Source organism: Scyliorhinus torazame, chromosome 5, assembly GCF_047496885.1.
Source record: "Scyliorhinus torazame isolate Kashiwa2021f chromosome 5, sScyTor2.1, whole genome shotgun sequence".
Classification (NCBI taxonomy): domain Eukaryota; kingdom Metazoa; phylum Chordata; class Chondrichthyes; order Carcharhiniformes; family Scyliorhinidae; genus Scyliorhinus; species Scyliorhinus torazame.
Window position 1 is genome coordinate 220,320,587 of NC_092711.1, and position 22,428 is coordinate 220,343,014.

The 22,428-nt window shown below is 47.8% G+C and overlaps 1 protein-coding gene across 1 annotated transcript in view; it reads right to left on the reverse strand.

Annotated features, from left to right (window-relative positions):
* Nucleotides 1-2,415: 2,415 nt before the first annotated feature.
* LOC140420953 (T-box transcription factor TBX22-like) overlaps nucleotides 2,416-22,428 on the reverse strand; it is a 33,433-nt gene continuing 13,420 nt past the window's right edge. Inside the window, exons 5-8 of the mRNA XM_072505146.1 lie at nucleotides 18,361-18,525; nucleotides 6,447-6,511; nucleotides 5,813-5,910; nucleotides 2,416-5,610 (exon numbers count right to left, since the gene is read on the reverse strand). Coding sequence (XP_072361247.1) covers nucleotides 5,000-5,610; nucleotides 5,813-5,910; nucleotides 6,447-6,511; nucleotides 18,361-18,525 — 939 coding nt within the window. The 3' untranslated portion in view covers nucleotides 2,416-4,999. The remainder of the gene's footprint in view (nucleotides 5,611-5,812; nucleotides 5,911-6,446; nucleotides 6,512-18,360; nucleotides 18,526-22,428) is intronic.

Sequence of the window (22,428 nt, forward strand, 5' to 3'; positions counted from 1 at the left end):
GGAGGGCAGATTTCCTTCCCTCAAGGACATTAGTGAACCAGATGTTTTACGTTAAAATAACAATCAAAAATGGGTGTATGATGATCCTTAGACTTTTAATTCCAGATTTAATTCAAATTGTGTAGTCGGCTGTGGTGGGACTCGAACCCAGGTCCCCACAACATTACCCTGGGTTTCAGGATACTACCAGCCCACCGCCTCACCCAATGCGAAACACTGCCTTAAAATATGAAGACAGGTGGACAGTCCAGCTGAATCCTTGCTTTTACTGGTCACATTTCTGTTGGTCCCGGTCTTCAGTTCAATGGTATCCACAGCGAACAAAATTATAACCAAGTTTATGTTATATTTGAAGACCAACAGTGATGATTCAGGGGAATCGATAGTGGGCAGCACGGTGGCACAGTGGTTAGCACAGTTGCTTCACAGCTCCAGGGTCCCAGGTTCGATTCCCGGCTTGGGTCACTGTCTGTGCGGAGTCTGCACATCCTCCCCATGTGTGCGTGGGTGCTCCAGTTTCCTCCCATAGTCCAAAGATGTGCAGGTTAGGTGGATTGGCCATTCTAAATTACCCTTAGTGTCCAAAAAGGTTAGGTGGGGTTACTGGATTACGGGGATAAAGGGGATAGGGTGGAAGCGTGGGGCTTAAGTAGGGTGCTCTTTCCAAGGGCCGGAGCAGACTTGATGGGCCGAATGGCCTCCTTCTGCACTGTAAATTCTATGATTCTATGACTGATCCTCATTATCTACCGGTTCCGACTTCTTTCCATTGAGAAGCATTCCACAATAGTGTGCACAGAAAACAAAATGTGACAAGATATGTTAAGCTCCTTTTTAAAACAATGCTGGCCTCATCTCGAATCACAGCAGGACTCCCCCTCGTCCTGCTTGTTACTGCTCTTGATGTTGTGACAATGATTTTACATTTGGGGCTTGTACTGTGTGAAGCCCCTGCCTCTCCACAGCTCGCTAGTCACCTCAGCATCATGACAGTACCTTGGATGTGTCATGTATCTTGCTGGCCTCTGCCTTCTGAGCCATTGTCCTACCTATTCATTGGGATGTTTTGCCTCCCCTGTCAGCTGATCTATGGCAGGGTATTTGTTCCTCTCACTGCTCTTTGTCGAACCCTATCAGTGTATCCCCACCTCCTCCTGCAAAATGCACCATTTAAATTAAGTTGTCAGCTGCCTCAGGAACCCTAAGTTGCCTTGCAGCTATTGAAGTGAATAGTGTTGTAACATACTGAATGGTGAGCTGATTTTAGGATTCATCATCGTAAGGGCTCATATCTTACGAATGTATCCCTTTAAACCAGGGCTAAAGATCAGAAGAAAAGTCACAAGGAGCTTATATTGTGCCATATCACATCTCCAGGGTCCCAAAGGACTTGGCACACAACGAATAACTTTAAAATGCAATGTCTGCTGCAATGCTCCTAGAAACATGGGGAGCGATTCTCCGCTCCCGCGCCGGTTGGGAGAATCGCCTGGCGCGCCATTTTTCCCCGCGACGCCGGTCTGACGCCCTCCCGCGATTCACCCAAGCGGCGAAAACGGCCCCATCGAGTTCTGCGCGGGGCAGGCCAGAGAATCGCCCGGGACGCCTAAAATGGCGATTCTCCGCTACACCCGCTATTCTCCGGCCCGGATGGGCCGAGCGGCCTGCCCAAAACGACGGCTTCCCGCCGGCGCCATCCACACCTGTTCGCTGCCGGCGGGAACAGTGTGGGAACGCTGGGTGGGGCGGCCTGCGGAGGGGTGAGGGGGGTTTTTTCATTGGGGTAGGACTCAAAAGTGTTCTGGCCCGCGATCGGTGCCTACCGATCGGCGGGCTGCCTCGCTGAAGGAGGACCTCCTTTCCTCCGCAAGATCCATCTGACATTTTCTTGCGGGGCGGCCTCGGGGAGGACGGCAACCACGCATGCGTGGGTTGCGGGTGACGCCAGTTACGTGGCGGATGACGCGGCGCCACTTTTATGCGGCGCCAATGCCCGGTGCGCGCTGACGATGCTGCTTTCGCGACACGCCCCCCGAGTTTCTCGCGGCTCTGATCCTAGCCCATTTTCGGGCCCTGAATCGGTCGAGATCGGGGCCGTTTTGCGCCGTCGTGAACCTCAACGTCATTCACGACGGCATGGGCACTTAGTCGCGGGAGCGGAGAATCGCGCCCATGATCTTGATGGTTTTTTTGTCACTCACTTCCAAGAAACCCAGTAACCACTTTCGGATCCACCTGAGTTTAAATTGTAGCCGAACCATGTAGCCGTCTCAGAGCAAATTGCCTTCCAGCAGGCGCCTACCTCAGTGTGTGTACCCACTGTTTACTCAGCAGCAGGAGAACTGGACCAGAAACACGGAGAGCATTGCAATCACTGGCATTCAGAACCAATATCTTTATTGTTTTAATGTACACTTTAATTGGATGCAAGAATAGCTTAGTAAAAGAAAACAAGCACATTCCCTATTTCAATAATTAAAAGCAAACACTTTGCACTCGGGGAAATTACTCTGTCAATGATTCAGGTTTCCATTGCAAGTAACCCATAACAAGTTGACACTTGGATGTCCTCCGAGGGTTGCCCCTAATAATTTCCAAGGAGATTAGGAGGATTCAAGAAGAGGTGGAGAAAGTATATATATTTTGATACCACAGTTTTGTGGGATTGGCTAGCTGTCTGCCATAGTAAGGAAGATAATACAGACTTTACAATGGCCAGTGTTACACCCTCTGATATCCAATGATCTAAGGCTACTGTTAACCTGCAATTTCCCTCGACACTTTAAAGTCACAAAATGGCATTGTGAATAATTCAGTTAAAAGTAACTTGCAGTTGGTGAAGGGGATTTGCAAATTGGCAGGGTCTTTATCAGTGATATGAAATTACTTTTAATGTAAAGTACGCTCCTAGCACTTTAAATGTGTGATCTCTGAAGAATGGGAAGTTGCATTGGGAGTGAGTCATCTCTTATGCAGCCAGATGGGGACTCTGCCCCCAGAAAACCAGGCATTTCTTTGAAGCCGGTTGTACATGCAAACATAAATTAATTTATTACTCTTCAATATATTGCCATGTAGACTGTCACGCACCAGGATAAGGTTTAACAGTTGCTGCATTTCTAAAAAGCATTGATTACCAGAAACAAACAAGAGGTGAGATTGAAACAGTAGATTCGATACTGCTGCTGCCTCTCGACACTCTCTGAGTGTTAAAGTGTATGTCTGAAGGATGCGGAGATTTGTACACAGTCAAAAAATATGGCCACAAAATGTTAAAAGCTCAGATATAGAATGATCATAAAATACATCAAGATCGAGATAATGATACACCATGCTTTATAAACTCTTGTGGTTGGATAGTGATCCCTCACAGCAAGGTGTGAGCTGGATTAAAGGAGTGTTGCTGACTAACTAGTTTTGTAAAGAGGGGAACCGACATCTGATCCTACTGCAAATTTATATTAACTATTTGGACTTTGCTGAGGTAGGCCCGAAGGACAATTTTGGAAACAGATTGGCTTATAAAATCAAGGGTAAGGTTTGTTTCTAAATTCATTCACCTGATGTGTGAAATCGCTGGCTAGGTCAGCATTTATTGCCCATCCCTAATTGCCCTTGAGGTGGTGGTGAGCTGTCTCCTTGAACCGTTGCAGTCCATGTGGTGTAGGTACACTCACAGTGCTGTTAGAGAGGGAGTTCCATGAGGTGAAGGTACATCCACAGTGCTGTTAGGAGAATGTTCCATGGGGTGGCATGTTGGCACAATGATTAGCACTGCTGCCTCACAGCACCAGGAACCTGGTTCAATTCCGACCTTGGGTGGCTGTCTGTGTGGAGTTTGCACATTCTCTGTGCGTCTGCGTGGATTTCCTCTGGGTGCTCCGGTTTCCTCCCACAGTTCAAAGATATGCAGGTTAGGTGGACAGGCCCTGCTAAAATTTCCCCTTAGTGTCCAATGATATGCAGGTTTGGTAGAGTTATGGGGTTGGGGTGTGGGCCTAGGTGAGGTGCTCTTTAAGAGGGTCGGTGCAGACTATGGGCCGAATGGCCTCCTTCTATACTGTAGGAATTCTATGTGTAAAGGTACAGTGCTGTTCTAGAGGGAGTTCCATGTGGTGTAGATACACCCACAGTTGTTAGGGAAGTTCCACGTTGTGTAGATACACCCACAGTGCTGTTAGCGAGGGAGTCCCATGGGGTGTAGGTACACCAATAGTGCTGTTAGGGAGGGAGTTCCACGTTGTGTAGATACACCCACAGTGCTGTTAGGGAGGGAGTCCCATGGGGTGTAGGTACACCAATAGTGCTGTTAGGGAGGGAGTTCCATGTGGTGTAGGTACACCCACAGTGCTGTTAGGGAGGGAGTCCCATGTGGTGTAGGTACATCCACAGTGCTGTTAGGGAGGGAGTTTCATGGGGTGTAGGTACACCCATAGTGCTGTTAGGGAGGGAGTTTCATGGGGTGTAGGTACATCCACAGTGCTGTTAGGGAGGGAGCTCCATTTGGTTTAGGATTCCTGTGAACCTTTGAGAGTGGAACCAAATGCCGGTTGTAATGAAAATCAGACTCTGCTCGTCCTCTAGACGATGTTTTTTCCAAGCCAACACTGTAGTTTCCAGCCGCCTGCTATTTGCTGAATTTTCAAAAGAAATCCCATTTGGCGAATTGAAACCTGGACATGGTTATTTACAATGAATTTCCACTGTGATTCCCGAATCAGTTCCGGTATGCCAGCTCACAGCCAGCCTGGAAGCCACAAATCTGGGTCCCTGTTCCCCAGTGCCTCCACCAGTTTTCCTGCAATGTCAGTGCCTGGAGTCTGGTCTCGAGATTGTAACCCTCAGATTCAGATCCCCGCCCTTGTGCCGTGGTATCACCGTCCCACCTGATGAAGGAAAGCTCGTGATTCAAAACAAATCTGTTGGACTTTAACCTGGTGTTGTAAGACTTCTTACTGTGCTCACCCCAGTCCAACGCCGGCATCTCCACATCGTGGTATCAGAGACAGTGGTTGACAGTTTGTGGCCATGGCCTTGCTTTCCCATCTCTGAAAGTCTTCCCGGCTGCCAGGGTGGCCGTGCTGGGAGAGGGTGAAGTGTTGTGAGCCATCAGTTTGAGCGGACTGCCCGTCAGGTTCCAGCCATGGACGGTGTAAGGGCGCCGGGCAGTCGGGCTGTACATGGCTTGGTGCAGTGGCCTGTCCTGAGCCAAGCTACAGCCCGGGTGAACCATGCGAAGGTGCGACAGCGCCCCCCTAGCCGGCAGCTGCAAGTCCTTGGTGGCCAGAGCGTCGAGCGAGGACAGAGAGGGGAGGCGGAACAGGAGAGGCGGAGTCCGGTGAGCCAGCAGCATGTCGGCGGGCGGCGAGCCGGCCCCTCTCAGGCGGGGGCAGAGTGGCAAGGTGAGGCGCTGAGGTGCCGGGCCTCGAGCTGGACCCATCCTGTAACACAGCGGGTCGTCCACGCTGCACAGCTCCCGGTCTCGGCAGCCCATCCTCAGCGAGGCTGCAGCCACGTGGAACAAGGGCGGAGAGCAGGGCGGAGAGAGCACTGAGCCGAAAGGAGAAGAAGTTCCAGTGCAAGAGCTTCCCAGAGAATCAGAGTACCCAACTGGGGGGAGGAAAATGAAGAGAAACACACTATTAAAAACTGTCTGAGGACTCGGCTCACACTGAATGAATAGTTATTACAAAGGGAGGTGAGACTCCCACACAGTTAACAAGGGAGATCTGAAAGAGGTGGATATTAATTTTGAGTTATATGTTTAATTAACCTTACTTCGATTACACAGATTCAGAGTCAATGCACATACCTGCTGGCTTTTGAACGTTAAAGTTTTGAAAGTCTAGGGGTGGTCGACAGTCCACAGGTCGCCAGGGGTAACTACCCATCACTCTGTCCAGATTCACCCTAAAATACAAGGTGACAGGTTGCAGATTGAATAGTCCTCAGAGCTCTCAGTAAAATGCAAGATAATACTAATAACCTTTATTAGTGTCACAAGTAGGCTTACATTAACACTGCAATGAAGTTACTGTGAAAAGCCCCGAGTCGCCACACTCCGGCGCCTGTTGGGGTACACAGAGGGAGAATTCAGAATGTCCAATTCACCTAACAAGCACGTCTTTCGGGACTTGTGGGAGGAAACCGGAGTAAAAAGGTAAACCCACGCAGTCACGGGGAGAACTCCGCACAGACAGTGGAATGAATAGTCCTCAGCGCTCTCGGCTTAATGATCTTGACTATTTTAACAAAATAGCGACACCTCAAAAGGATTTAATAATTACTGCAGCCACTAAATAGCCACAATATAACTCATGACATTCTACAGCCACAACGAAAACCAGAGGTTGTTCTCTTGGTTAACGGTGGATCTGTGAATCGAACTGTGACTGTGATATCTCTCCGCCTGTTCGAAATTTGAGGTTTGGGGTGTTTTTGTCTACCTGTTTCTCCCGGGATCTCTGAAACCTTTGGCAAAAGGATTTCGGTCAATTTTCAACCTCGTAATCTACAAAAGTACAAAAATGTGAAGTTACAAATAAGCATTGGTGGATGAAAATGAAAAACACCGCGGGTTAATTCACGGTTCAAACTGTTTGGGAAAGGTGGAGCCGGATTCTCCGTTTCTGAGTCTAAGTGCTGATGCCAACAGAGAATCCGTGCACTTACACATCAGAAAAATCGGCGCCACACCTACACCAATTCTGCTACCGGTGAGGGGCTAGCACCGGCGCCACGTGGAACACCATCCAAACCCGGGAATCGCTGTGTCCATGATGGACACACGCAGAGCTGCAGCCATGCTTAAACAATACATTCACCACCCACACACTGATCAGGGCCGAATGGATGGGGCAAGTTGTGCTGGAGGGCCCAAACAGCTGATGGGTCAGTTGGGGCCAGAGGGGACCCAGGAGGGTGCCCAGGAGAGGGGGTGTAGCCACCTGGGTTGGCCACTTCTCGACTTAAAATGGAGGTCCACAAAGAATGCAGGGAAATTCAGCCAAGCCAGGAAAAACTAGCAGGTGCAAAGTCTCCTGTGTATTAGAACTTGCAGAAACCCAGACAGCACTGAAACTCACAGCCATCTGCATACTAATGAGCGATCCCCGGGAACAATTGAAACATGTAAGGTGAATAAGGCCAAGCCAGACTCCTCGGCGCCAGCAGGAGCCAAGGCAAAGGAAGGCCAACGGACACTCAGGGACCGCCTAGCGATCAGGGAACGGCTCCAGTATTGGGGAAATCGATCCAAGTGATCGGAACGTAGTCCAATCACTTGGAACCAGATACGGGGTCTGCCCCGAACGGCGCGAAGCCCCTGGGGACTATAAAGTAGAGTCCCCAAGTTCAATTCGTCCTTCTTGGCAGGGTCACTCAGCAGCTCGAAACAACCCTTGACAGTGACCTGCCTAGCTGCCGCATCAACCAAGTAAGTCTCCAGTCAACGCACGCTACGAGATAGGCGCTCCTAGCTACCAGTCCATACCAGCTTTTGAATCCTGCAGACTCAGAATCGAACAAAAGGCCATTTGTTCCCCTGACCTGGTGGGCCAGATCCGAAGCTAAGTATAGGCCTTTTAGTGATAGATATAGTCTAGTAAGTAGAGTTTTATGCATGAGTAGTGATTGACTGTGTATAATAAATGTGTTTTGATTTGAATCTTACTAATTGGTGTGTCGAGTTATTGATCAGTACTTGAACTTGAACCTCGTGGTGGTATCATAAAGATACCTGGTGACTCTAGAGCAAAGGTTATAGAAACAGAGCAAATTAATAAAAGATACAACGAGCAACGAATTAAGAGCCAACCAAAGTTAGCAACATTTATTGGCGACATCCTGACGGGACCCGATTTAGAAGTGGCCTAACCACTCCAGGAGAACCCAAATTTGAATTAGAATCCAATTGGGAACAAAAAAACCACAAGTGTTCAAGCAGTTCTGATCAATCTTCATAATTCGGAAGCGTGTTAATGCATGCGTAACTAACAGAGCTATACGGTAAAACTGATAGATTTTGTTGCGAAAAACTGTCGGGAGTTTGTATTGCGGAAAATAGCGAACGCTGTACCCGTGTTTACAGCACCGCCTTTGTACCCCTCGTTCCAAATTTTAAAAGAGCATTCAGATAGAGAAAAATGGCAATGAAGGCAATGGAATGCCTTATCAACCCCCAGTAATTCGAGGTTAATTACAGCAGAATAGGACAGTGTCCCGTTTGGGAAGAAGAGATCAGAAAATATCTCAAAGGGAAAGGATGGCCCCTTTGGAGTGAATTCTGTGATAATGAGGAAACAGGACCTGGGAGTATAGGACATACTTGGTGGGAGAACCTGTCAGAGATCCATAAGAAAAGCTTAGGGAAAGCTTGCAAGCCAATGGCAATCATGTCCTGTCTGGCACAATTGCGAGGCACAGAGGAAGTCGTTCGGACGCTCCACAAAGAGATAGAAGAGAGACATCGAATGAGCAAGGTCGATGTTAGTGAGATTGAGAGAGAGAATATAGAATTAAGAAGGAAGTTGGTAGCAAAGGACGGAGCGGTGGATGATGCCAAGTTGGCACAACAGTCTTGTCTAGCGCATCTGAGCAGCTTCCAAATGCAGTACGATAAGGCCTATCAGGACACACAACGTGCAGTCCTGGTAAGAGAAGAGACAGAGAAACAGGTAGAGGCATTGCAAAGGCAGTGCAGCGATCTAAAAGCAGGGTTAAGAGCACTGCATGCTGCCACCATGGAGCACAGACAAAGCTCAGTGGATCATGTGAAATGCAGGAAGCAGATTGCGGAACTGTAGTCTTTGCTTTCAGTGCAAAATGGGTTTCAAAGCACCTTTGGATCCCAATTAGATGAAGAAGACGGCCCTGATTGGCAAGAACTAAACGAAACCGCGCGGAGATATGTACAGGGAACATCTGCGCAAGTAAAGCCCCAAAGGAGAAAAGCACCCCAACTCACCACAGAGCAGATAGATCAGGCACCCATGAATCCAGTCACTACCCACCGCACAGTCATATCGGACGGAGAAGCGGAATTCCATTACACCACCCCCTTAACCGTGACCCAATTACGGGACGTGTGCGAAAATATCACACCGTTCCTCCCCACCTCAGACCCCCATCACTTCTTTGCTAGAGTAAAGCAGCAGGCGACCATGTACGGCTTGGATGAGCGTGAACAAGTGAAGCTCACAGTTTTAAGCTTAGACCCTTCGGTCATAGCAGCCCTTCCCGACCCACAGAATGTAGGAGGAGGCATCCTTGAAGATACACACGGCGATCCTAGACGCGATCGGTTACAACAGAGGTGACCCAGTAGAAGGCCTGAATAAGTGCAGGCAGAAGAAGACAGAACACCCCACAGCGTTTGCTGGACGCCTGTGGATTCATTTTACAGCCGTTTTTGGGAACTTAGAATGCACCCATTTGTCCCAAGACAACATGGCCAAATGGACCTGCACCCTTATCTCCCACGCCACAGAGGCAGGACAAAACGCATGTACCAATTATGACCCCTCGGAAGAAGCGCACAACAGAAAAATGGGTTTTAAAAAGGTTGTCCCGTTCCTGGGAGCAATCTGTCCAAAACAAACATGCAATTATGAAACCCGAAGAACAGCAGGCAGAGGCAGATATCCAAGCAGTGAAAGCGCACCAGAACCCCGCATGGGTGAACGAAGGCATGAACAGCCCCCCACAGAAACCACAGGAGTGTTACAACTGTGGACAGTTAGGTCCCTTTGCACGAGAATGCAATGCCCCACAAAAGCCACAGAGAGCCCAGCAGGCAGGCACTCTGAATAGTAACAGGACAAAGCCCATACATAGTGTGAGCACCCGTTCAGACCAGACAGACCTGAACGGAACTGACCGATGGTGTTCGGGCTCCCCCAGTTGTGTCTGCGACACCTTTTGGGATAGGTCCGGCCGACCAGTCGTTGCAGCGAAAATAAGGGGTCAGCCCATCGAATTTCTCTGGGACACAGGAGGGTCCTGCACCACAATCAATTCCTCCACCATGTTTCAAAAAGACACGTGGCCCACTACAGCACAATCACCCTCAGCGGCTTCACAGGCCACTCACAGCAGGGACACATCACAGACCCTGTACCCATTCAAATCGGCAATATTACCACAAAACACCCCATAGTTCTGGTCGATCTGGACCACACAGCAGAACACATTTTGGGCATTGATTTCATGATCTCCCATAACCTTTCATTTGACCCAGTAATGAATGTGTCTGGAAAATGACAAAGTCAGCAAGAGCCCCCGCAATGCTCACAGTAGGTGAGTATGCAAACAAGATTAGCGCAGTCAGCGATTTTTGGTTTCACCCGACCACAATTAGCACAGACAAACAGGGTAGGGCAGTTCTTCAGAAAAACAGGACTGCATTTGCAAGTCATAAACATGACTGCGGCAGAATGGCTGGTTCGGTTCAAATAATAGGACCTGACCCTAGACCCCAGAAGCAATACGGATTTCCCCAAGAGGCAGAGGGAGGAATCTCAAAGGTTATTGATAGCTTATTAGAACAGGGCTTACTTAGATCAGTAGCCTCCACTAATAATGCCCCAATTTGGCCAGTGAGAAAGCCCGATGGATCATGGTGACTGACCATCGATTACCGGGAACTCAACAAAGTCACCCCGCAGCAGCCCCCACGGTAGCCACAAGTCACAAGACCATGCTCAAACAGGGACTAAACTCACGATATTTTACAGTTTTGGACCTCAGTAACGGATTCTGGTCCATTCCATTGGCAAAAGCATGCCAGTATAAATTTGCCTTCACTTTTAAAAATCAGCAGTACACGTGGACATGCCTTCCACAAGGATTCCACAACTTCCCCTCCATTTTCCACCGACAGCTGGCAAATGGATTATCAAAATGTTCTCGCCCCGAATGTCTGGTCCAGTATGTGGACGACCTATTACTGCAGACAGACACCAAGGCAGAGCACATCGAGCTCCTGGCCAAACTCCTGGAACTCCTACAGCAGATTGGATGTAAAGTGAACCCAAAAAGGCCCAGCTTTTGGAAGACAAAGTGGTATATTTGGGTACGATTATCACGCACGGTAAACGCGAGATCGAGCATAAAAGAATTGACTCGATTGTCAAATTGCCCCTTCCCCAGAATGTTTCAGCCTCCGGTCGTTTTTAGGACTGGTCGGCTACTGCCGAAACCACATTGACGGTTTCGCCACCAAGGCAGCACCCCTCTCAGACCTCCTAAAGAAAGGAGCCCCCGGGAATGGCTTCCGCAGCGCACGGATTCTGTAGATGCCTTAAAGCGTGCACTCATTGTAGCCCCTGCATTACAGGTTCCAGACCCATTTTCCCCCTATGCTATAGAGATAGCTAGCACAGACCGCACCCTTTCGGCCGTGCTCCTCCAGGAACGGCACGAACAGTTAAGACCCGTGGCTTACGCCTCCAGAGTTTTAGATCCTGTGGAGCAGGGATTTTCGGCCTGTGAAAGGCATCTGCTCGCAGTTTTCTGGGCAGTTCAATACTTTTCATACATCACCGGACTAAACCCCATCACAATCCTCACGGAACACACCCCCACCCAACTTTTACTAGACGGACGACTTAAGGATGGTACAGTAAGCCAGATCAGAGCAGCCAGATGGACCCTTCTTTTGCAGGGACGGGACATCACTGTTAAAAAGACCAAGACCCACACTTTCCTAGCCGACAACCTTCAGTACAGGCACCCCCCACGAATGTGAAATCATCTCACTGCATCACAACACAGGCCCCTTTATCGCAACCCCCCCCCCCCCAAAAAAAGATAGGTAGTTCACCCCAGAGCCCCCAGCACACAGACACGTGCGCACCTTTGAGAATATATGTGGATGGTTCTTCCACTGTATTAGACGGGAAGCGCATTACAGGATGCGGCATCTATGTTGAGGACGTGCAGGGATGTGCCCGAGAAGAAATCTCCTTAAAACTACCAGGGCACTTAGGCGCGCAGGCGGCAGAACTAGCAGTCATTGCGTACATTATAGATCACCCAGATTCCTTCCCCAGCCCAGCAGACATATACTCGGACAGCCTCTATGTCTGTAACGGCCTCACAGAATTCCTACCCCTCTGGAAAGCAAGAAGATGTGTTTCCGTGTACGGAAAACCCCTCCCTTCAGCCCCATTGCTCCGGCACATTTTAGACAAAGCACAGGATAGGATATTTGGCATTGTTAAAGTTCGAAGTCACCACCGTTCCTCCCCACCTGGAAATGTAAAAGCCGATGCACTGGCTAAAGCAGGTTCCAGACACGGACATTTTTGGACACCCCCCGAAAGCGCCCCAGTGAATGCAGTTCAGGTCTCACAGACTAATATCGAGGATTTAGTGCAGGCCCAGAAGCAAGACAGTAATCTCAGGGAGATTTTAAAAGGAAACTTTCCAGCCCCATACGATAGGTTTAAAAATGCACTGACCACACATGACGGTGTGGTCCTAAAAGACACCCTTTATGTGGTTCCTGAACAGGGCAGGAATCAGCTTATTTGTTTGTTCCCTGATAGCCATGGGCATCAGGGAATTGACCCCACTACAGCCCACCTCAGGCAGCTCTGTTGGTGGCCGAATTTAAAGGACAACGTCACGCACTAAGTTGAAAATTGCCTTATCTGTGCCCAAAACAATCCGGACAGATATGCGAAGAAAGCTCAGCTTAGCCACACCCGCCCCGATATTGGCCCCTGGACTAACCTCCAGATTGATTTTATAGGACCATTGCCCCCTAGCAGGAATGGTCACAAGTATGTGTTAGTTGTGATAGACATGTTTACAAAATGGGTAGAAGCATTCCCATTGAGAACAAACATGGCAAAGACTACAGCAAAGATTTTAACCCACCACATCTTTACGAGATGGGGACTCTCCCGCAGCATTGAATCCGACCAAGATTCCCATTTTATGGAACGTGTCATGAAGAACGTCCTCACGATATTTGGCATTACCCAAAAATTCCACATCGCATACCACCCTCAGTCAAGTGGTATCGTGGAGCGAATGAATCGGACCCTAAAAGCAACCCTCAGGAAAATGGTCCAACAAAACAGCACCACTTGGGATTCAGTCCTCCCTTTGCACTAATGTTTTTGCGTAACACTGTTTCGACATCCACAGGATACACCCCACACACTCTCATGACCGGACGGCCCATGAAAGGCACAGAATTTTTATTAGGACTTGACTTGACCAGCCCCGAAGTGACGGCCCTCACACACGAGAACGCAGTGAAACAAACTAGTTGAAAATGTAAAACCGGCTCAGCTAGCAGCCGCAGTAAAATTAGGCACAAGGAAGGAACAGAGCAAGACCTGTCTCGACAAGACAGTGCATGCGACTGAGTTTGATATAGGACAGCAGGTCATGCTCTCCATTTACAACCCCAGCACGTTCCTGTCACCGAAGTATTCGGGTCCGTACTCCATTACGGACAAAGTAAGCCCCTCCGTGTATAAAATTAAGTACCCCAACGGGAAGACCGTGTGGTTCCATATTAACCAGCTCAAGGCATATGGCTCGCAGTCTAACCACACACAACACGTCATGCTCGACGCAGCAGACCAAGCCCCGCCCACAGCCCACGTATCCCCACCCTCCCCCAACACGTCCACCCCATCCACGGACTCGACCTCGACTCCACCCCCAAACTCTGGACTCCGCTCCGGAATGCCCACAGACAGCAGCAGCAGCGACAGCGACTGTGACACAGACAATAGCCACAGCACGCCTCCCTACTATCCCCATGCAACAGGACCCACACCCAGCGAATCTGAACACGGTTCGAGTGATCCCTTCTTGATCACATTCCTCAACAAACCTCACCAAAGACCATCGCCCTACGATGACGACCCCGACTCCGTTCCTACAGAATTAGACACAACTTTTTGGCACCGTGACAATTCATACAGGCTCGGCCGAAAGGCCGAGATGGACCCTAAGTCACACCATGCAGCTTTATCAACCCTCATCCATCCCAGAGTATGGCATCCGGGAGAAGATGACGACTTTGTGTCTGACTCCCAAAACGAGAACCCCTTTGCGACCCTGTTCGCAACTGATAACTGAGGTGTCCAGATGATGTTTTAAAAGGAACCGCTTGGGAGAAACGGTGTCCTTTCTGCTGGAACCTGCACGATATTCGTTGCATGTTTGTTAGTTATGTTTGCCTAATGTTCTTTGTTTCAGTTTAAACCGCTTCCACGGCCACACGCAATATTTGGCAGCAGTAACCTGTGAAACTTGCCAGCACGCTTATCGGCAGAAACCGCTGAGAGCTTGCCAAGACCCCCGTTCATAACTGCTCTTCTGGTTCGACGGTAGAACCTTTACAGTAACCCCCCACGATGACCACATTCGTACCTGTTCTTGCCGGTTGCTCAGGCAGTGGAGAAACGGCATTGGTCTCTGCCCTGCCTGAGGAACCCCCCCCTGGTCAACTACGCTCAGGTAGAGCACATACGGCATTGATCATCGTCCTACCCGGGGATTCCATCCAACTCTTACCCGCCGCAGCACATACGAACCCCATTTTCGGCTCATTATGTTCAAAATTCTTTTGTTTGGTTCTGGCAACCTATGGTTGCTTCCCTTTGCTATTTACATCCTCAAACGCTAGGATGGTAAATCACACAGGCTGCGAGACGGCTCATAGTACGGCAGTATTTTCTTAGATGTCTAGTCCAAATTTTCGATTAAAAAAAAAATCATGAGGGAGTCACATACAGTGAACAATTATAAAGGGAAATTGGTACTAAAAGACAGACATGCTAACATTCAAGATATTACACAAGATAGTAACATATATTATGCTTGTGTCCATAGAACTCCAGAACCTCAGGAACCCCAGAGGAAGAAAAAGAGGAAGAGAAGAAAGGAAAAGAAGAAAACAATGAAGACGTCATACGTGTCTTTCGTCGCTGTTGTAATTTGTATCCGGTTCCACGCGGACGTGAACCCCCTGACCCCAACCCCCCCCCCGGCCGTCAATGATTCACTTCCCCATAGCACCCAGAGCCCAGTGACAAGTAACAACACACCATCATGGTGCGATAGGTTTATAACATGATACTCCCTTTCATACGTAATTGAATCCCTTCTAGTACTGGCGATATTCTGCAGCATCGTGCAGACTATCCGCATGAGGAAATGGTGAAGGAGAGCCTACCGCTCTCGCACCCCGGTATACAGGATGAGATCCTCTATCTTCGGTTTTCACCAGGCCCCCAAACCCCTTGATCTACAATAAAGGACATTCGTTTGCGTCATTTTGTGAATAAAGACAACTGAGAGAATGTAAAACTCTGTGCTTGACTGCCAAGCCAGAGAAACTTGTGTTGCTGCTATTTGTACATTTAAAGTGTTGTAGATTATTTTTGATTGTTTGAGTGAGGATAGTTTATTGAGGATAGTTAGAGGTACCGTTTTTTTATGTTGTAATGTATGTCCCTGTTGTGACACAGCGCCACTTAGAATTGTTAGTTAAAAATTTTACATAGTTATGGTCAGTGTAGAGGCCATGGAAGAGTGCTCGCTGGATCAGGAAGTGAAGACGACGCAGTTATGTGATCCTTCACGCTTCGTGTTAGGGATCACAAGGTGGGAGTGTAGCCACCTGGGTTGGCCACTTCCCGACTTAAAATGGAGGTCCGCAAAGAATGCTGGGAAATTCAGCCAAGCCAGGAAAAACTAGCAGGTGCAAAGTCTCCTGCGTATTAGAAATTGCAGAAATCCAGACAGCACTGAAACTCACAGCCATCTGCATACTAATGAGCGATCCCCGGGAACAATTGAAACATGTAAGGTGAATAAGGCCAAGCCAGGCTCCTCGGCGCCAGCAGGAGCCAAGGCAAAGGAAGGCCAACGGACACTCAGGCACCGCCCAGCGATCAGGGAACGGCTCCAGTATTGGGGAAATCGATCCAAGTGATCGGAACGTAGTCCAATCACTTGGAACCAGATACAGGTCCGCCCCGAATGGCGCGAAGCCCCTGGGGACTATAAAGTAGAGTCCCCAAATTCAATTTGTCCTTCTTGGCACGGTCACTCAGCAGCGCGAAACAACCCTTGACAGTGACCTGCCTAGCTGCCGCATCAACCAAGTAAGTCTCCAGTCAACGCACGCTACGAGATAGGCGCTCCTAGCTACCAGTCCATACCAGTTTTGAATCCTGCAGACTCAGAATTGAACGAAAGGTCATTTGTTCCCCTGACCTGGTGGGCCAGTTCCGAAGCTAAGTATAGGCCTTTTAGTGATAGATATAGTCTAGTAAGTAGAGTTTTATGCATGAGTAGTGATTGACTGTGTATAATAAATGTGTTTTGATTTGAATCTTACTCATTGGTGTGTTGAGTTATTGATCAGTACTTGAACTTGAACCTCGTGGTGGTATCATAAAGATACCTGGCGACTCTAGAGCAAAGGTTATAGAAACAGAGCAAATTATGTAAAGACACAACGAGCAACGAATTAAGAGCCATCCAAAGTTAGCAACAGGGGTCACCTATATGACCCAGGGCACCAGGATTAAAGCTGCATGGCTGCCTTGCCAGCTGTGGTAATGGTATTGTGTACCCTTCCACCCTGTACCCCACAGCCCACCTCCTTGGCACCCCCCACTACTCCCCCCAGCCAGCGGCATGGCTGTTGACAAAGTATGGCGGTGCTGGCACATCGGCCCATCAGGAGCGGAGAAACGTGGATGGGCCCACTAATGATATGCGAACGGTGTTTCAACTACGCACGCCGTGCATCGCATTGACGCCATTTTCAAGGAAGCGGAGCATCGCGATTCGGCGTCAAACCGGCGCCTACCACGATTTTACCGTTGGGAGCTATTCGCCACCTGTTCGCACGCCCTGATTATGGTGTCGGCCAACAGAAAATCCCGCCCGTGGAATTCAAGTCAAATGGGGTATGAACCGGACAGATAAAATGTGGGATTCGAAGTTATCAATGCTGGTTTGAGAAGATACCGAGAAATGTGTGCTTAAAATTAACAGAGTACATCTGAGATTCTGTGAAGCAAGAAAGCTGAAATCAACATTGTGTAAAGAGCCACTGGGGAATATAGGGCCATTAATAATAATTATACATCGATTAAGGATAGAGACTAAGAGTCAGACCTGCTGAGATTGTCCAGTATTTTCTGTTTTGGTTGCATCCTCAGTAATTTGTTTTTAAGATGCAGAGAATGCGACTTACATCTGCATAATTAATATAAATATATATACAATGTACATTGTGAAGTACATCCACAGATTTCTACACATAATTGCTATGTATCTGCAATTCAGTTTCCTGTTGGCAGAACGGGCCACTCCAGGGAGACCGTGTTCCTGTTCCCTGCCCCTCAGTATCTCACACGCTCAAATGTTTGTGTGTATCTATTTCTCTCTTATCTGTCAGCAGGCTCTCTCTCTGATCTGTCAATATTATTTCACTCTCCCCCTAACCTGCCAGTCCCTCTCACTCTGTGACCTGTCAATGTCTCTCTCTCTCTCTCACCTGCCAGCCTGTCTGTCTTTGTCAGTCTCGCTCTCTCTCACTTTCCCCCTCTCCTACCCATCTGTCACTCTTGCTCCCTCTCCTACCTATTAGTCTCTCTCTCTCCCCCTACCTGTCAGTCGCTCTCTCCCCTCTCTCTCACTCTCTCTCCCCGTCTCTCTCTCCACCCCTCTCCTACCTGTCAGTTTCTCTCTTCTGCCTGTCTCTCTCTCTCTCCTGCCAGTCTCTCTCTTTCTGTCTCTCTCTCTCTTTCCTACCCGTCAGTCTCTCTCTCTTTCTCCCCCTCCCTCCTACCTCAGTCTCTCTCTGTCTCTCTCTCTCTCCTACCTGTCAGTCTCTCTCTCTCCCTCCCTCCTACCTCAGTCTCTCTCTGTCTCTCTCTCTGTGATTCCTACCTGATTGCCTTTCTCTCTCTCTTGCTGTCTCCTACCTGTCAGTCTCTCCCTCGTTCTCTCTTGCTCTATCTCCTACCTGTCAGTCTCTCTCTCTCTCTCTTGCTCTCTCTCCTACCTGTCAGTCTCTCTCTCTCTCTCTTGCTCTCTCTCCTACCTGTCAGTCTCTCTCTCTCTCTCTTGCTCTCTCTCCTACCTGTCAGTCTCTCTCTCTCTCTCTTGCTCTCTCTCCTACCTGTCAGTCTCTCTCTCTCTCTTGCTCTCTCTCCTACCTGTCAGTTTCTCTCTCTTTCTCTCTCTCCTGCTATTAGTCTCTTTCCCCTATCTGTCAGTCTCTCTCCCCTATCTGTCAGTCTCTCTCTCTCCTCGCTACCTGTCCGACTCTCACTCTCTCTCCTGCGTATCGCTGACCTTCTCGCAACTTACCTGCTGGTTCTGATAAGCGGTAACAGTTGTGAATTCAGTCTCTGGGAAAGCGAATGTGTGGACTCCATTAGCTGGGAGGGTCTGATTGACAGAGATATGTTCATCCGCCTCTTTCACTATCACATGGATTCGCGGCCGGTACTTGTGCATAGATTGGAGAACAATCTGGAAATAGTGAGAGAAGTATTTTAAAGGTGCAATTTATCAAAATCTACAATTTGTTGAACAGGTCACTGATCTCATCTCCTTCCAGTTATAAATTGTGTTTTTAATTAATATGCATATGTTTGAAACCAAGCTAATGATAAATCGCTAGAGCGGATAAATTTGGGACTGAAAAGATCACAGTCTGAGCTGTCTGAATTTATTCACTATTATCATGGGAACCGAGACTGCAAACCTGCAGGATAATGCAAAAATGCAAGTTCTGTCAGGGATAAGACAACATCTCATTGCTGAGGAAATGTGTCCCATGCAGTTTATTTTAAACCAGGTATCAGAATTATCAATTTTAGAGCATACTTATTGCCCATCACTAATTGTACTTGAGGAGGCAGTAAGAGTCAACCACATTGCTGTGGGTCTGAAGTCCCTTCCCTAAAGGACATTATTGAACCAGATGGGTTCATTAGACTTTTAATTCCAGGTTTTTTATTGAATTCAAATTTCCCCATCCGCAGTGTCAGGATTTGAACCTGGGAACCTCTGGATCTCTGGAGTACCAGTCCTGTGACAATACCACTATGCCACCGCTTTGCCTAATGAATCTATTCCCACTGTCATTTCAGGTGTGCATTCCAAATCATCACATAAATATCTGAGTATTACACAGTTTCGCCTATTGTTTCCGACATACAAATACACAATTAAATATAGACAGACACTGTCACACACACGTACTGTCACCCATACACACACTATCACACACATACTGTCACACACACACATTGTTACACACTATTACACACGCATACTGTCTCACACACATTGTTACACACACACACACACTGTGTTACACACATACTATTACACATACATATTGTCTCACGCACAAACACACAGTCACACACATACTGTCACGAAAACACTGTCACACACACACTATCAGAAACACATATGCACTGTCACACACACTGTCATAAACACACACTGTCACATACACTGTAACAAACACACACACACACAGTCTCACGAACACATATATACACTCACATACACACACAAATACACGCACTGTAACACACACACTATCACAAACACACACACACTGTCACACACTGTGACAAATTCACACTGTCACATACACTCATACACCATCACAACCACACACTCTGTCACACACACTGTCATAAACACACACTGTCACATACACTGTAACAAACACACACACACAGTCTCACAAACACATATATACACTGTCACATACACACACAAACACACGCACTGTGACACACACTGACACACACACTATCACAAACACACACACACTGTCACACACTGTGACAAATACACACCATCACAAACACACTTTCACAGACACACTTTCACACACTGTCACAAACACACACAAACAATCACAAACACACATTGTCATAAACACACAGTCACAAATACACACACATTGTCAGACACACACTCATAAACACATTGTCTCAAACACCAACACACTGTCACAAACATACACACACATTGTCACGCACACAGTCACAAACACACTCAGACTGTCACACACAGTGTCACAAACACATACACTGTCTCACACACACACTGTCACAAACACACATGGTTACATCCCACACTGTTACAAACACACCATCACAAACACACACTGTCATAAACACAGACACTGTCACAGACACACTGTCACAAACACACATACTGTCACAAACACACACTGTTACATACCCACACTGTCACAAACACACACCATCACAAACACAGACGGTCACAAACACATGCTGTCACACACTGTGACACATACACACTGTCACATACACTCATTCACCATCACAACCACACACACTGACATACACACACTGTGACAAATACACACCATCACAAACACACTTTCACAAACACACTTTCACACACTGTCACAAACACACACTGTCACAAACACACACACATACACTATCATAAACACACATTGTCACAAACACACTGCCACACAGTCACAAATACACACATTGTCACACACACTCACAAACACACTTTCTCAAACACACATACACAGTCACGCACACACAGTCGCAAACACACTCAGACTGTCACACACACAGTGTCACAAACACATGCACTGTCTTACACACACACTATCACAAACACATACTGTTACATACCCACTGTTGCAAACACACCATCACAAACACACACAGTCACAAACACACGCTGTCTCACACACACTGTCACAAACACATACTATCACACACTCACACACACTGTCACAAACACACACTGTTACATACCCACACTGTTACAAACACACACCATCACAAACACACATGGTTGCAAACACACGCTGTCACACACACACTGTCACAAACACATACTGCCACACACACTATCACAAACACAATGTGTCACACACACACTGTCAGACACACAGACTGTCTCACACACACTGCCACACACACATACTGTCATGTACCCACACTGTGACAAACACACACTGTGACAAACACACACACTGTCACACAACACACACTGTCACAAACCCACACTGTCATAAACACACAGTCACAAACACACTGTCACAAACACTTTTTTAAAATATATATTTAGCGTGCCCAATTCTTATTTTCCAATTAAGGGGCAATTTATCATCTATAATCTACCTACCCTACACATCTTTTTGGATTGTGGGGGTGAGACCCCCACAATGGGACAATGACCCGGGGCCAGGATCGAACCCGGGTCCTCAGCGCTGTGAGGCAGCAGTGCTAACCACTGTGCCATCCTCCCACTGTCACAAACACACAGTCACACACTCCCTGTCACAAACACATGCACACAGTCACAAACATACACACACTGTCATAAACATACACACACTGTCACACACACACACTCACAAATACACACTGTCACACACATGCACACTCACAAACACACAGACACACTGTCACAAACACACATACACTGTCACACACACTTACACTGGCACAGACACACACACAAACCCTGTCACGCACACACACTGTCACAAACACATGGTCACAAACACACACACTGTCACAAACATACACACACTGTCACAAACTCACACTGCCACACAAACTGTCACCAGCACACAGTCACCTACACACACTGTCGGACACACATACACTGTCATAAACACTGTCACAACACACTGCCACATGCAGAAACTTTTAGAAACACAAAAACTGGCTTCCGTGATGTAGTTGAAGTACACACACGTGGTATCTCTCTCCAACATTCTTGCTTTATTTCCTTTTTATGGCACAGTGAATCGACTGTTGAGACCGCAAAAACTGTTGTAGACGAGTAACCAACAAACTTCTTCTAAGAATATCAAAAATGTAACAAATTTTAGCCAAACATCTTTGACTGAAATAGATACCTCTGTCGACTCAGACGCAACTAAGATGTTGGCTGCCTGTTCCATGGTACTAACATCCGACACTCTTAGCAAAATTCTGATTGCCGAGCTGGACAAGTCTTGTGCATGTGTTTGTGGCAGTGTGTGTTTGTGAAAGTGTGTGTCTGTGACAGTGTGTGTATGTGATAGTGTGTGTCTGACAATATTTAGCACTGGAATTGACAGATTCGCCGGAGGAGGGGCTGTCCTCCATCTGATCCTCCCTCGACTCCACCCGCGCAACTGTTGACTCCCACGGCACCACTTTCAGTGATTTGCAGACGGCCCTCTATGACCGCAGCGACAGGATCAACGCACTGGAGTCTGAGATGACTGTGGTGAGTAAAGAGAATATGGTGCTGTGGAATAGAGTCGGTGACCTGGAGAACCTATCCAGATGACAGAACCTACGTATTGTGGGGTTATCAGATGGGTTTGAAGGCCACACTCCTAATCCAGACTTTAAATAA